The sequence below is a fragment of the Rutilus rutilus genome, assembly GCF_951802725.1.
Source record: "Rutilus rutilus genome assembly, chromosome: 6".
NCBI lineage: Eukaryota > Metazoa > Chordata > Actinopteri > Cypriniformes > Leuciscidae > Rutilus > Rutilus rutilus.
In genome coordinates, this window is record NC_140214.1 from 23051614 (window position 1) to 23068961 (window position 17348).

At 37.0% G+C, this 17348-nt stretch overlaps 1 protein-coding gene across 2 annotated transcripts in view; it reads left to right on the forward strand.

Moving 5' to 3' along the window:
• Nucleotides 1-17348, forward strand: part of rreb1b (ras responsive element binding protein 1b) — a 37206-nt gene that overhangs the window by 10776 nt on the left and 9082 nt on the right. For both annotated transcript variants that reach the window (XM_084411161.1, XM_084411162.1), the window contains exons 2-6: nt 4392-4480; nt 10326-10457; nt 10746-10951; nt 13662-13751; nt 13957-14120. In XM_084411161.1, coding sequence (XP_084267287.1) covers nt 4477-4480; nt 10326-10457; nt 10746-10951; nt 13662-13751; nt 13957-14120 — 596 coding nt within the window. In that variant the 5' untranslated portion in view covers nt 4392-4476. The remainder of the gene's footprint in view (nt 1-4391; nt 4481-10325; nt 10458-10745; nt 10952-13661; nt 13752-13956; nt 14121-17348) is intronic.

Consider the following 17348-nt stretch of genomic DNA (forward strand, 5'->3'; position numbering starts at 1 on the left):
ACTTCAGCTCACTGGGCAATACACTGTATTGTCTGGCCCGAGACAGTGGCTGTCTGTGAGGCCTCAAACCTCAAATCCTTCACCGAACGATTCATTCCGCTGCAGAGGATGGCCCTCTTCTGCAGATGGGTTTAGAGAAAGACGGTGAGATGGAGAGAGATCAGGGTGGTGGTGGGGTTGGGGTTGGGGGGAGGTTTGTGAAATAATGACCAGAAGTGTACGCTTGGGTAAATCTGCACTGGGATTGAGTTTTAAATAGCCTGGAATGCACAGTGCTGGAAATGGGTGGTAGTTCAGAGAGCTCAGTCTGCTATACTGCAGCGTGTGTCACATCACAGGACAGCAGCTGTATGTGACAGAGGAAGTTAGGGTCTCCTCACAGTGAATGGATGGTTACGCTCTGGTTGCACAGACCAAAAGAGTGTTTGCATGTGGGTGAATTTTTCTTCTCTAAAATAATCTTCGACATTAGTGATGCACCATAATTAACATTTTAGCGGATCACTGAAAATGAACCGAAATTAAAGTTTTCAATTAGCCAAACCCATAACGAAAAATAATTTGGGTAGTTAAATATGAGTAATTGAAATCAGTGTGCTGTTCAGTGTCGTTTTCTCTCATGTAAGAGAGAAATGTTCGAAGTACATTAGTATATGACTACACAATATATCACTTGATACACAATATAAGTACCAGTTTTTTTTTGTGTATATATCATTTTTGTTCACAATTTGATATTTAATTGTTCATGCTCCCCTGTTTTTACCTTTTTGATTACCTTCGCCTCACTTTTGTTTAAAATTATTAATGTTTATAAAACAGTCATAATTTAATAACACTGTTAAACAATATTTTGCAAATCTGAAATGAATATCAGAATAAAACCATAAAAAATCATTAACTAAAATAAAATAAAATATAAAAACTTTCAGGTAGTTGGCAGGGCAACATTTCTAATTTTCGTTTTAGTTGAAGTGGGCTTAATAAACTAAAACAATGATAGTTTTCATTAATTTTCATTAAATTAACTTTAAAATTAAACATGATCACAAAATATATATAAAAAAAATCTAATTGAAAATATTAACAAAAACTATAATGGTATATCAGTGATACTAAAATAACACTGCTTGTAGCATTTAAAATGACTGATTTTAGTTTTTAGTGTTTGATTTTTTGTCGGGCGGCAGTGGCTCATTGGTTCATGTAGGTTGTCTACAAACTGGAAGGTTGGTGGTTCCATCCCCGGTTCCACGTGTCGAGGTGTCCATGAGCAAGACAACTAACCCCAGCTGCTCCCGACGAGCTGGACGGCGCCTTGCATGGCTGACACCGCCGTCGGTGTATGAATGAGTGAATGAATGTGACGCAATATGTAAAGCGCTTTGGTGGCCATGGGTCTGTTGAAAGCGCTATATAAATGCAGTCCATTTACCATTTTAAAATTGGCCATAACATGACAACAGTTTTCACCATCGCTCAAAATTGTAGGCCCTTTTTATGATTGCGTAATAGCCAGTAGCACATGCATCAAACACCGTGAGCATCCCTTCATCCAAACCATATTTTTGGATCTTAATGACTTCTCACTGAAGTTCATCCTCCATGTGTGATGTCATGGTTTTTGCTGGAGCTCCTGGCCTGGTTGCCTGAAACAAAATGGTTGCTGTATGCAATAAAAGCCAAAGGTCACGTCAGGGCCACCTGTTTGGAGTGACAGCTGAGTGCTGCTTTGCCAAGGGCCTCCTCCTCTTCTTCCCTGTTAACCCCTTGTGTTCATTCCAATCAGAGTTTCAAGCACATTTCTTGATTTGTCTCGGTCTTTAACTACTCCCTCACCTGCTGGAAAATCCAGCTGAAACCAGCCTAAAGCGATAGCTGTGTTTTGGAACATGATAGTTGGTGTCTATCTGGTCCAAGCTGGTCTGCCAGCTCAGCCAGGTGCCCAACAGCTGGTTCTCCAGTTGGCCAAACACCTAAACCATATTTAGAGTTGCTAGAAACTAGCTATTATGTTGTAAAACACAGATTTTCTATTTTATTTTATTTTTATATGAAGAAGAATTACGTTTTTTATCATTTTGAACTCATCATGTTCGGTTCTTTTTTTTGTTTGTTGCCTGGATAAGATTGCAGAAAAGGAAATTGTGCAGGAAATGCAGCAGAAGTTTGTGATGAAATAAGATAGAGTTTGTTAGGATGTAGGAGGAGGAGAACCACCCAGAGAAAGAGAGAGTGAGAGAGAGCTGAGCAGCAGAACCAGTTAAACCAGAAACCTCTCCTCTCGTCAGGAATCCTCCTCCTGGTTCTCGGCGCACTGTAGCCCCCATCCCCACCGAGACCCTTCTATTCTGACACCTCCCCCACTCAACACAAACACACATACACACATGCTGAAACTGATACAGGAACAGTGTGGAGTGTAGAGGCAGCAGAACGCGATAGCCCCATGAGCCAACACCTGCCCACAATCCAACACTTGCCTGTGCCTGTCACACAGGGATGCAAGAGCTTTGACACACTCTTGCCTCAGACACACACTCTTTCTTTTTTCAGTTTTTTTCCCCCCTGTTGTTTTGGCCTTCTTAAGAGCTTTTGTACCAGCGACGTGCTTATGTCCTGACCTGCTTACTTTTACATTTATTCATTTGTTTATATTTTTTATCAGTATTTCCCTGGGAACCGAACACATTACCTTGAGTTGTTAAAACATTTTTGGCGTCATTATTTATTTATTTATTTATTTATTTATTTTGGATAAAAATGTTCTTTATATTTAGTCAGTTATATTATGTAAAATGTATTAGCTTTTGTCATTGTTGCTTTTGGACTAAAATTGCATATATGCTACCGTTCAAAAGTTTTTTGTCTGTATCATTTATTGATGTTTTTGAAAGAAGTCTTTTATGCTCAAGGCTGCATTTATTTATTTTTCAAAAATACAGTAAAAACAGTATAATATTGTGAAATATTATTATAGTTTCAAATATTTGTTTTCTACTTGAATATATTTTAAATGCACTTTATTCCTGTGATGGCAAAGATGAATTTTCAGCATCATTACTCCAGTCTTCAGTGTCACATGATCCTTCAGAAATCATTTGAATATGCTGATTTGATGCTCAATAAGCATTTCTCATTATTATTAATGGTGAAAATTTTTTTTGTAGAAAGTTTAATACATTTTTGTAGTATTTTTACAAAAAAAAAAAAAAATTCTTACAGAAGATAAACCTTTGAGCGATTATGTTTCACAGTGGAAAATAATTTTTTTAATTTAGTGTAAATAACATTTTAGTTGAAAAAAGACGTAGAAAAAAGATGTATGAATGACGAAAAAAGACAATCTGTAACAGTTTTGGACAGGATCATTGTTAGTGTTTTTATTCAGCAGCTTATTTTTTGTCATCATATTTTCATTAAGAATATGCTTTAATTAAAATAGTTTAATTATTGTCATTACACATATTTTTTCTCTGATTAATTTGGACAAAATCAAAACCTTAGAGGAGCACGAAACAAAACTTTATTAAGAGGAGACAAAAAACAAAAGTGTGAATCGAACTGGGGAACTCAAATTTGTATTGCCCGCATAAGCTCCATCATGCCGTATCACATTAGCTTATTTGCTGTAAAAAATGTCCACGCTTTGCACTTTAACCCACTTTATTTGTGTCCATGGTATCACATGAATGTCTGTCAGGCAAAAATATGTTTTTCCTGACTGGATAATTTGAAATAAGCCTGTTTTGCACATCCTGACAACCTTAAGCTTCATCCATCTGCCTTCCATCCATCCCCGTAACGTCATCCGTCTCTCTATCCCCTCATCCTCACACTCTTCTGCCTCCCTTTGTTCTTGGGTCTTTTAATACCAGCTCTTGTGATATGCTATTGTAAAAGCAGTAGTAATGTTCCATACAGATGCCTACAGCACTGGCTCCTGCACTCACCAGAGAGGAAACTTGGCAGTGCATGTGACTTTGTGTTATGTGATGGCAGCCCGTTTCAGTTTACCAGCTGAACAAGAGGCCTGAGGCTGGATCTCTCCTGTTACCTTTACACTACAGAGAGCACATCTGAAATGATGTCACTCTTTCTCATGTGGCCTTTTCAGGCCGCTGTCTCTTCTCGGACCTCGCCTCATGGGAAAACGTGCTCTGAATCCACAAGCCCCTCATAGCCTGAAGGATTTCTCATTTTAATCCCGAAGGGAAACACCTCGCATTCATTTTCACGCTTACTCAGCGGCTCGGCTCCCTTTAACTCTTGTGTTATGTGTGCTTTTTTTAAACATAACACTCGCTTGGTGTATACGGCTTTCTTGCAGTGTAACACTTGCATTGTGTGTGTAGTAATTGTGTGTGGGTGTGTGTTTTGCTTTCTTTTAGTATGAGCAGAGGTCGCTGTCCCTCATCCTGTGCCCGTAACCCTGTGACTCCATGACCCTGTGACGTGTTTAGCCCAAATCTTAAAATGGGTAAATATTCAAAAGGCACCTGACACTACTGACCATTCTGTGTGTGTGTGTGTGTGTGTGTGTGTATAGGTGTTGGGTTTAGATTCAAATCCCTTTATCCATACATTGTAAAAAAATTTTAATTTTTACATAAAAATAAATTCTACTGTAAAATCGTGTTAATTGGATAACAGTAAGTTACATTACCACATAGGATGAAAAACTGAAAATGGTTTAACATTGCATTATATGTAAAATACGGACAAATGTATGGTTTATGGTAAGTGCTGTATAATTTACAGTGAAAAACAGTAAAAGGACATTCTCAGAAATCCCTGCATCACAAATTACATGTGATTATATTTATATAAATAGTTTTTCTTTTTCTTTTTTTTGTTATCAGTAATAATGTACATTAGGGTGTTTTGGGTTGCATTTGATTTTATTTAGTGAATATTTATTTTAGTGTGTTACCCTGATAGTGTTATGACACTGTGCACCGTCTATATTTGAGTTTTATGAACTCTGATTCATCATGTGGTTTTCTGTTGTACCACCTGTATTATCATGGTGGTTATCAGTACATTTTATGGGTTTTTTTTTTTGGTCAAGTAGATTGGTATATTAACCCCATATTACTTAATATGGTTCTGCTGCCGTTTTTTAATATTCATAAATTTTGCAGGATTCTTTTTCTTTTGTTTTTTTACACTGTAGGCATAAAATATTTTAAATAAAATTATTATTGCATTTGTATGCCCATATAGAGTTGCCTGACAACAGTACATCCATGTGGATAGTCAGGAGGTGTTGCTGAACCTTTATTAAAAGATTAATTCACCTTCATGTTGTTAACAATCTGAAAGACTTAATTTCGTCTGTGGAACATAAACGAATTATTTTAAACATTGGGAACCTAACAACACTGAAACCTATTGACTTTCATTGTACGGACAAAAACATGGAAGAAAGGAAGTCATATAGGATTAGAAGACTGAATTTAAAATTTTACATAGGTTGTGTGTGTTGGTATGGAACATCTTTATTTTGATATCAAATAGTATTTCGTATGTTGAGATGCAAATTTTTCAAAGTGAGAAGAGATGGAGGGTAGGTAGTTGGGAGGAGGAATATAAGTGAGATGGAGGATGGCCTGTAAGATGGAGGATGATAACAGGGAAGAACAGGGGGATCTCTGCAGTGTAGAGGAAGCAAAGGAGAATAATGGCTCAGCATTCCCCAGAACTTCCCAGCCACCACACCAAACAGGAAATGCACAAGTTCCCCGCTTTCTCTCTGGTGGAACATGGGGGGGGGGGGGGGGGGGAGGTGTTCAGAATTTCCACTCCTCTGTGTACTTATGAAAGAAAAGAGGAACAAAATGGTCAAGAGCATTCTGAATGAAAACATAAATCTACTGCGAGCATTCATGCTGTTGGGTCATTCCTTGGGATTTGAGAAAGTTTATTTCTGTGCTCCAAAACCTAGTTGAGCAAACCCAGAATGCATTGCAACAAACTCAGTGAAAAGAATAAATCCAAGATGGTGGAGGTGAGAGAAATGTTGGTAATACACATAGTTATTTGTGTGTGAAATGTTTTCTTAATGTTTGGTCGAGTTTGTTAGCTTAGCAACATGCTAATGCCTAATTCTGTTGGAATCAATTAAGAGTTGAGTTTCCAGTGCAGAGCACTAATGTAGAGCTTTTCAGATCTGTCACATATGTGGTTTCATGATAGTTAAGATGCTGCCTTAAAAGGTAGCTGTCTATATAGGCTGCTCACTAGGTTTTAGACCATAGCTAAGCCCATGTTTTCTTCAGAGGTTGGGCATATATACCTCTTCTTCTGGTTTCTGTCTTCCTACTGATTTACCTTGTAGTGTGAGTGTGTAAAAGAGAGTGATGGTCAGGGGCAGATGGACTCATCATTATCCAGTGTTATCTGTTCCCAGTAGGAGGGAAGGTCTGTATAATCCCCACACTCCCATTAACTAAGACACTTTTATAGCCTGTAGATGTAAGAGGTCATGTGCTTGCCTGGACAGTGTGTATCAGAGCATCAGCACTCCTTTTTTTCTATTTGTCCTTTTTGTTCTTTTACATGTATAATGTTTCTTGAATTATTACTGGTGCTTATTAAGCTAGCATCACTGTTATATTATTTTCCATACTTTTCTTTATGCTCTATTTTATATAGCTTTTACATCAAAACAAACCACTACGAAGTATTATCTAGGGATGAGAATATCATAGAAACCTGGGATGGGTTTGTTTGACTTGGACACAACTGCCCAGAACACCCTGGCAACCACAATGCAACTTGCTAATGTCACTCAGAATGCTTTAGCAGTCTCATGGCAACACCCTGGCAACCGCTCACAACAACAAATCAAATGGGTGGAAATCTAGATTTTCCTTTACATAAATAGACCTTATGTAGCTCCGCCCCTTTTCAGCGCTGCACTCGTTGTGCTCTGTCTTCCGGCTTGTATTTCCACAGCATGAAGGTAATATCTTACGTATTTATGAATGAACCGCTCGTTTTAGAATCTTCTCGGTCTACTGACATTTGTTCTGACATGTGCTTCAAACATTACAGTGCTCATGGTAACTTTTGCTAACTCTACAGTACTAAAAAACTTTTCCAGCTAATTACTCTTCAACAGCGATGCCATAGAATTATACAGAGCTACCGCAAAAACGGAAGTTTAAAGACAAAATATTAAAGATGGATGCTTTTTTCTCTGGTGCATAAGGTCTAATAAAAATGTTTGGGTGACCATCCTTTAACTTTCGAACGTTAGTGTGTATCGTTTCTTGAATTAATCTTTTTTAACTTTTTGTTTACCTCCTGCCAGTTCATTTGATTTTCTGTCTCACATACCAAATATTTTGCTATCATATTAGTCCTATGTATGAACCATATGATGATGTGTTTAACTGACGCCCATCTGTCGTCATTAGCTCCAGTGGCTAATTAATTACTGTCTTTAATCCTAACCCTCTCAGTTAGTCCATATATGCTTGGCTAATAACAGCTCATTAATCTCAGATAATCTCTGGATCTATGCTGTATTGCTATCTCAGCTTTCAGCACTTATACGCTGCATCTGTGAGGCTGATTGAGCCTAGTCCACACACTCTAAATGATCCATTTATCCCTCTTATTCACTTATAAAAATTCTCAATAGATTGCGGATTTTTTGAAAGATATTAATGCATTTATTCAGCAAGGACGCAGTATATTTTTGAATGACTAAAGGCTTTTATAGCGAAACCTTCGGTATCTGAGAGTGGACGATTTCCGTCAACATAAACAACAGCAACCATTGGTGATGCAATTTGGGCATACTTAGCTTTATGCAAATGAGAGACAACACAATAGAGATTTTACAGATTATTTGATTTGTCTGTGCCCACATACAACAAAACAATGGGAAAAATGGGTTAGAATTTCATGTCATTCTAAGCGAGTTTGATTCAAACTCTGATAGTTGTTCATTTTAATTATATGATACATTATTCACTACTGATATTCTTATACATCCATCAGGGTCCCCGCGGATCCTTAAAAAGTCTTAAAAGGTCTTAAATTAGATTTTTTTAATTTAAGGCCATAAAAAGTCTTAAAAATATATATTTAAAAAAAAATCTTATTTTTACTTATGAAAGGTCTTAAATTTTAGATGACACTTTGAATTAGACTTATCTAAATGCTTTCGAAATTAAAACTATCTAATTAGCGTAGGCCTACGTATTATTTTTTGGATTTGCTTGTTCACGTGACAATTCGCGTCACTTGCGGCAGTAGCCTACATCTGTCTCCTGCACGCGAGAGGAGAGAAGAAAACGAGTAAATGTCAGGTAATTTGTAAGTTCATTCTTTATGTGCTTAGGAGTGTGCAATATCAAATCGGTTGAATAAATGACTCCAACAACTCGCTTATTAAGACAGTGACGTGCCGCCACCTACTGGTGGTTTCAGTTTCATATTTAAAGGATCATTTAATTAAAACGTTAAAATTATACGATGTTTTGAGAGGATATTTCTCCTGTTTATAGTTAGAGCCTGGCCAAATCCAACTTTGGAAAAGCTGTGTGTCGGTGTGTGTGAGTAGTCTTCTGTCAACAACAGGCCTAAACCAGCCAGGGTACCAGTACAAAAACACAATCAGTAAAATATCATCTAATTATTATCAACAAAACTTTGAAAATATCTAGACATATTTTTGTCAATATTGCGCACCCCTAATGTACGGTATTAATTTTGATTTCTTCAGGTCTTAAAAAGGTCTTAAAAAGCCTTAAATTTGACTTTAAAAATTGTGCAGATACCCTGATCCATGTGAATTTTTAATTTCTAGCAGAATAGATCTCATTTGAGAACATATTTTTTAAAAGCTACGGTCAGTTATGTGTCCCACCAGTAACGTTAGGGCATCCAGCTATAGGAATGCTTAAAAGGTGCAGTCATATTAGAGAAGTTAAGTAGTTAAGTATGAAGCACTGCTCACACAGAAGTCACTTTCAAACCAAGAAAAGGTTTTTTTTTTTTGGTGAGCGTGGCAAAATCGCTTGACCAACTTGAGCATGAGCGAAATCACTCAAAAATCCAGGTCGTACCATTCGCACGGATTCCAATTAAAATGACTCCAATTCGCAGAGCAACGGTAAATGTGACCGTACCTTTATTAGTGACCTAGTGCCCTCTAGTCAGTGTGAACACGCATTAAACCCTTCCATATGTGCATCTCTTTTCCTCAAAGTAAATTCCAATATAGAAAAAGTCAGGACAAATAGTCAGAACTCCTCTGTCCACACTTTTCCAACCAGTGGAAGTACATGAGCAGAGTTTGGGATGGTGGGAGCTGGGAGGGGGATTTCCTACCCTCCCCCCTCCAGCAGAGGAGATCACACCCTGCAACGGCACACATTAACTGCAGCAGGGCCGCATGGTTAGAGCAAGAGAGAGTACAGCAGACAACCGTCTACCCTCCACTGCTCACACAGCCACTTCCTGCTTTGACTCTAAACCCAACCCCCCCCTACTGTTCCTCTCTTTACAGCAGAAAGACTTCCAAGTTTCTTCCGTTTGAACATGCACCCAGTCCCTCGACTCGCTTTTCCAGTCCTCTCTCTACACTTTTCTCACATTTCACATTTCTCTCAGTGTTTTCCTCCATCTCTGCTTCCCCTCCTTCTCTCCCCTCCCGTGCTCTCACGTATGTGTCGTTCATCTTCCTCTCCCTCGTCTCCTCACCCTGCACCACCCCCTCACTGGGATGGGCCTCTCTCGCTGTAGTATCACACTCCCACAGCTGCCTCAAACACTCCTCAGCCAGTGCTTTTCCTATCTTCACTTTTAGACAATTCGATGCGTAGCGCTCAGTTCAAAATGAGATGTTTGTGGCAAGGCTTTTTAAATCCAATATTTCAACTTCTGTTCAAAAGTTTGGGGTCAGTAAGATTAAGGCATTTATTCAGCAAGGGCGCATTAAATTGATCAAAAGTGACAGTTCTACTTCATATAAATGTTGTTCTTCTGAACTTTCTATTCATAAAAGAATCATGAAAAAAAATTTATCACCGTTTCACCTTAAATATTAAGCAGCACAACTGTTTTCAACTTGGTTATAATTAGAAACCTTTAGTTTTCCCATTTGAATCTATGAAAACAATTAATAAGAGCATGTGCTAAATAAAGTTGCTCTTATAAAACACTTCACAGCTTCTGCAGAAGATATAATCTCTTAATGATTTCCATGTGGCTTCTTTTGCAGGTGGGAAAAGTAATTCATTAATGGGCGTATCTGTTATAATTTGGGTTATATTGAGTCCTGAGTAACACAAATTCTCCATTCTTAGAAATGGAAAGTGCCTCCCCTGAAAAGACTGTCAGCAATGGTGTTGGTGTTGCTGATGTGAATGAACAATCTCATTTGTCAGAAGAGGCTGCTAACAATCAGCCATCCACACATACACCAGAATATGTTGAAGGTGAGATGCCACACTCATGTTTAAAGAGATAATAAATAAAGATTCTGTCATTATTGACTAACTTTCAGGCTTTTCCAAACCCCAAATGATTTTTTTTCTGTGATACAAAAGTATAAAAAATTAGACATTTTTAGACTAATTTCATAGAATCAGGAAAAATGATTGAAAAATGTTACATTTTGGAACAACTTGAGTGTGAATAAATGATGACGGAATTGTCATGTCCCTAAAGAGACACATTGTAATGGTTAAAATGCCACGGTCATTTAGTAATCATGTCATTTATAGAAGCAGACTGTGATGGAATGGACAGACCAGAGCATGAAGATGAAGCTGGAGTCAGAACAGAGGAGGAGCTGTCCTCCATCAACTCCATGATGAGCACTGTGATGAATGTGGGCCAGATCAATGGAGTCGACTCTGAGCCCACCAAAACATCTCCCAGAAGTACCACCAAATCACCCTCTGTCAATCGTACTGGGAGAAGAAATCAGGTATAGCATTCGCTATATGTGATCAGAAGCGGATGTTATTATTGCTGTAATTGTACTGTACACCTCATTCAGGGAATGTCAACTGCACTAAATAACTACACCTGTAGTAGGTTGCAGAGGTGGAGTCAACAAAGTCCTTTGAAAGCTAGTCAGTCCTCTTGGCAGCCATATTGGTATCTCATCTACTTGAATAGGGACCAAGACCAAGGCTGTGTCCGAAATCACATACTTTCTGAGTAGGTACTTTTATTGAATTAGTCATTACTTTGTAATGTGTATTTTGTATGAATGTGACTGTATTCCGGATGTACTACATTCGTCGCGTTGTCACTATTATGTGACCTACAGCATCAGTTGCGTCGCTTCACTGCCACACACAAATCCTCCCCCGTGGCCTCATGGGATATTAAAGTTTACACCAGATGTGCACATCAGAAACTCTCCAGAAGTAGTAGGTTGTCCAGTTACTGTTTTATGATTACTGTGAATTTGGACAAACTACTTTGTTTATATCCTGCTTTTCACCTGCTATATAATAGGGAAATATGTGATTTCGGATGCAACCAAATCTCCAAGACTGTTTGTCAAGATTGAGTTTCAATAACAAATTTCAAATCAGCAATAAAATTCAAATGTAGCTTCTTTAGCTGATTCTTTAGTGAGTTTATATTTTTCAAGCTGGTTCAGCTAATGTACATGCGCGTTCTAGAGTGAGTAGAAAAAACACATGACTGGCTCTTTTAATCGCATAGTGACATTCATTTTTGTAGATGCCATATTTAGTGTTATGATTTTTCCGGATTGTTTACGAGTGGACTGTCTCATCCCCCTCATACCGTCTCTGGTAGTCAGTCAGAGTGGCTGTTACATGAACTCAGTTAAATGAGCGGCAACAAATGGTCCTTGCGCTTTCTCAATCCCCCCTTTGTGAGAGCCGATGCTTGTCTTATGCCTTCAATTAAAGTGTGGGATTCGACTGAAACACTTCTCTGTGGAGAAAACAGGTGTTTCAGTCTCCCAGCCCCCTCTGGTATCCCTTCCTACAACCCTAACTGCATTTCCATACGCTGAGTGACTCTGCACCGCTGCTCTACTGCCCACTGAATTAGTGATGCTCTTCCTCAGCCAGTGCTGCTGTTGTCTGGAGAAACAGATGGAGAGACCACTTGTTACTCCATGTGACGCGAGCGCACAACCGCTCCTGCTGCTCTGACACATACTATCTTCATCAGGCAGGCTATATCCTGCATCTGTTTTACCTATTGTGTTTATCTCTCACTGGGGGACAAATAAACATCTCACTAGGTTTTGGAGTCATGGGTAGTGACATGTGTTGAGGTATTTTTCATTTGATTTTGGATTTTTGCTTGATTAATACATCACTACTTACTTAGTAATGTGTTTTCAGTTTCTATGACTCTCATGAGGTATAATAGTTAGAAATGAATAGTTGAATATATAATCAAATCAAACACCTTTGGTACGACTGCACAGTTAAACATTGCCGTGCTGTTGAAAGCTAGTCATATTTTTATATAAAATGTATATTAAATGTTATATATAAATTATATATTTTATATATTATAACACATATATAAATTAATAAATGAGCAATATATATTTTCGCAGTATTTATTAACCTTTGTTAATGTTAATTAATACAAATATTCATGTTCATGTTAGTTCATGACATATACAACTTTTGACCTTAAAATGTACAAGTAAATGTTGAGATTAACGTTAATAAAGATGAATAAATCCTGTAGAAGTATTGTTCACTGTTAGTTAGTTAGTTAACTAATGTAGTTAACTAATGTTTACAAATAAAACCTGATTGTAAAGTGTTCCCAATAAAAAATAAGTATAAATGTAGTACAAATAAATATATTTTTTTCTAATATGTTAAGAAATCATATTGTGACTAAAGTCAAGTCATTTTCTTTACTGTTTTATATGTACATATACATACATTTAATGGAAATACTCAAACAGAGAAATACTTGGAAAATGTTTAAGTCATGTGTATATACGGAAATGGAATAGAAAATAGAATAAAAAATGACTTTCGTAGCAGGGTTATTATTATTGTTAATGTTACTTAAAATAAAATTAACCTTAACTGAATAAATTAAAATTTAAAAAACTTCAACTTATTTTATTTCAGCTAGTTGCCAAGTTGACATTTCTCATTTTCGTTTAGTGAAGTACTAAAATGAATAAAACTGTTAAACTAATAAAAATGACAATAATTACAAAAACTATAACTAAAATTAAAACAGAAAATACAAAAAAATTAAATCCAATAAAAAAAATTAACAAAAACTATAATAGTATATCAAGAGCTATGTTTGATAATATGCTATTTCGGAAAAAAAAATCCTTTAATTTGCAAAAAAGTTGAGGTGAATAGTTTATGCGAATAATGGGAGACAGAAACGCATTTGCTTAGTGAACATTAAAGCCACATGACTTATCGGCTGTTTCCGCTGATGGTGTTTTATTTACTGTTGGTTCCTAGTTTACCAATACCACCGTCATCCGCTCCGAACAACTTGATGGGAACGCAACTAATTCACATTTGTTTGTTTTTTTGCAAACTTTGAAAATATTTTCTTTACGTTTGTATCATGGAAACCTAACTTATGATAAAAAAATTAAAAAAATGGGTATGTTGTATCTAAAGCTTGTCTTGTCTGTGTGTCTACTATAGGAAGTCAAAGAAGAACGCTCAAGCTTCATTTGCCCCCTGTGTAACAAAAACTGCATGACACAGCACCAGCTCACCATGCATATCAGACAGGTGCGTACTCTTACACAAACACGTCCCTACATGTACACCTGTTTTCTGAACCACAGCAATCTGATTTAACATGTTAGTTTGTTTTAAAATCATTAGATCAGAATTTCACTGAAACGGAAGATATTTTATACTAATTTCTTTATATATTATATATACGTAGACTATATCTCAGTGTAATGACATCTGTGCCTCGTTTATCCTCCAGCATAACACAGATAGTGGGGGAACTGACCACTCCTGCAGTATCTGTGGGAAGGCTTTGAGCTCGGCCAGTTCTCTGGACCGCCACATGCTGGTTCACAGTGGAGAGAGGCCATACAAGTGTTCGATATGTTACCAGACATTCACCACCAATGGAAACATGCACAGGTAAATGGTCAGACAGTGATTTTGGAGGTTTTTAAACATGTAAATGTTTAACTTTTTCATAAGTATAGACTAGCATTTTTTCTAACTCATGATGATACACAAAAGATTAAAGTAATATGCTGTAATAAGTTACAGTAATATGCCTACAAAGGAAATAAGCCAGGCATTTCCCAGGGTTTAAAAGCCAAAATGTGAAGCTTGTATGAATGAACATAAATTTATTATTCTGTAAAATCTTGTTTATAATTTGAGCCTAACGTTGTCTAAATCATCATTTTTGAAGTGAAACACTTGTTTATACTCTATATAAATAGTGCTTTTCTGGTATTTTGATCATTGTGCATACAATGTGAAAGTTACTGGAGTTATGTCATAATGACAAGAAAGTTAAAAGATTAGATATCATTTTACACAAACACAAACTTTACAAGGTCAGTACAACTTAACAGCAACTTCATTCCACTAGTCTCAATGTTTATTGAGTGTTTATTGAGTGTTAATGATAATGTTTAGGTCTTGTGGCTATACGTCAAAACAGTCTGTACAGTATGTTTTATGTATCTTAATGTATTTTAGTGTATGTAAATATGGCCTGGCATTCATTTCATTGTAAGTGGCATTACTCTAAATGCTCTAAATGCATTTTTTGCTCTTTTGAAAAGACAGGGGGACAAGTCAAAACTATGGTAATCTTCATTAGTATTGAATCAATTACATTACTTAAAAGAGATGAGACTATATAACATGGTTTTCCTAAGTGGGGTTTGTGATAGAACTGAAAGGGGTTTGTGAGTTGCAGAGGTGGAAAGAGTAATAAAATGTTCTACTCAAGTAAAAGTAAAAAGTAGCTCATTTAAACTTTTCTAACAGCGGGGGGTGGGGTGGGGAGCTCTCCCGTGTAGGGTTGTAACCATAGACTGTAAAAAAAAAATGGACGTAGTGTCCGTGACGTCACCCGTAGGTTTCTCGTAGGAGTATTTTGAAGCCCAAAGTGGGCGGAGTCACCGCGCGTCACTCCAGGATAAATGAAAATGGCAAAGAGGCAGGATTAGCTGAGGTGACGTGGCGGCTAACAGATAGCAGACAAACAGCTAGTAGTGACAGTAGCGGCAAATGGCCACGCCCTTAATTATGCAGAGCTTTAAGGCTCATTATAATTTAAACGGATGAGTTATAAAACAGTTCACCCCCCTCACAGTTGTCATGAAGGGCAAAATTAGCTATATAGACCAAAATCACTTTTTGCACCAGGCTATAAACACATTTTTCTGCTGTAAAGTTGGGCATTTTAACATGGTGGGAATTTGGGATTGACTCTCTTTCTGTCTCTAGCGGCCAGTCGATGAATTGCAGTTTAAGTCACTTCCGTGTTGGAAGACAGGAAGGTTGTCGCTTGGTTGTTACGGTATGAGATTTTGACAGTAAATATCACGCTTTACGGTATTAATCAATTATTAAATAAATAAACCGTGTTAAATTATTGTTATAATTATTATTTTAATAAGTTAAAGGAACACGCCGACAAATAGAAGTGCTCAGTGAGCGTGGAATCATGGGAGTTGTCATCTTTACCTCCACAGCCGATGAAAAAACATCTGACGGGACTCAGGCAGAAATCCTGTTCATGGACGAGCTAATGTATTAAAGTTTTATTAACGTTACTGTGGTGTGAAGCAGGACGGGTCGAGCGACTGGGACATTTTACGTTTCTGTTTTATTATGCTTATATGCCGCAGTCCTTCTTCTGCCCTGAACTTGAACTTTGTTACAGTAATATTTGATGGCTTAAATTCACATTATTTTATTTCATTCTAATAAAACGGCCGTAAATGCTGAATTACTACTCATACGGGTCACTTTATTTGACTAATTAAAATTGTGGCGAATTTAAAATGCAGCGCTGTTTTACTTGGTCAAAACAATCATACTACAAAAACATTTGAGTGTGTTGTAAGTTGTGTTATAATGTTACTCTGTGCGTTCACTTGGTGGCTGTTGTGAGACACTTGTTGCACACTGCAGTAATCTAGATCGATATTAGATTATCATATTAATAAAAGCTGGATGACTGTGCTGCTAAATGGCTTGCAATTTATTTGTATGGTGGAGAAAATGCTGTATTTCTGTTACTACAAATAAAGCTCTTTCTGATTTTGCTGTTAGCTACTTGACATAATAGTGTTGTCTGATTTACTTTTTGGAGACAAACTTGTTACTCGCGGTAAATCAAGAAAACAAGAGATTCAAACAATAAGACTAACCGTGTTGAGCTATATAACAATTAGTTGTCTGTCGATAAAGGTATCCGATCAGTTGCTCACCTGTCTAATAAAACACATAATTCATTAAAGCGCCTTTGGTGTTTCCATGGTTTATACGGAAGTAAAACCGAAAATCGAGAGTACCGTGAATATGACATCATTGACAGGCGACAAAATGACAAGGGCCGTTTCACTGGTTAAAATAGCTGGTTTCTCTGGATTTAAAGATTGTTGGAAACATTTGGGATACTGTAAGAACACAAGTCAACAAAATATATAACATTATTCTAGTGGTTTTTGGATATTTTAATCCAAAAATCTTACATGTTGTGCCTTTAAATCATAAAAATGCTACATTAAAATAAATCAAAATATAACACTTACTATAAAAATATATATAAAATATTTTGTTTACCTGCATGTCATATGGAAATTAAACGACATCAGAGAACCTTTAACACATTGTTAAATTATTGAAACATTAATTTAAAGTCTCAAGAGGATACATCAAGTAAATATTTTAGGTCAAAGGGGTTCGGCCGACAAAAACCTGCTATTGGTAAAAAATCTAGATCCTCCCAAGCATTATATTAGTACCACTTTTAGGTTTCTTTTGTTTTAAATTGTTTGTTTGGTGACCTAAATAAATAATTGTAACTAAATGTTGCTGTATGCACAGGTTGCAGGCTGCATTAATATAAGTAGTTGTAGGTTTGTGGTAGAGGAGGAGGGCTCAGAGGGAGGGTCGGGAGGGATGAAGGAATGTCTGCATGTGATGTGAGAGGCCTGATTCTCATGGCTGCACTAGCTTCTTTCTTTTATGTCACTTATATTTGGAAAGATTTTTCTGTGTCCATACTTCCTTTGTAAGTGTCTTTGTGGTCGAGAGATTGATTTGTGACTCTTTTTGTTTGTGTTAATGTGATGTGAATAGAGGGCTTCCTTGTGCAGTTGAGACATGCAGGCA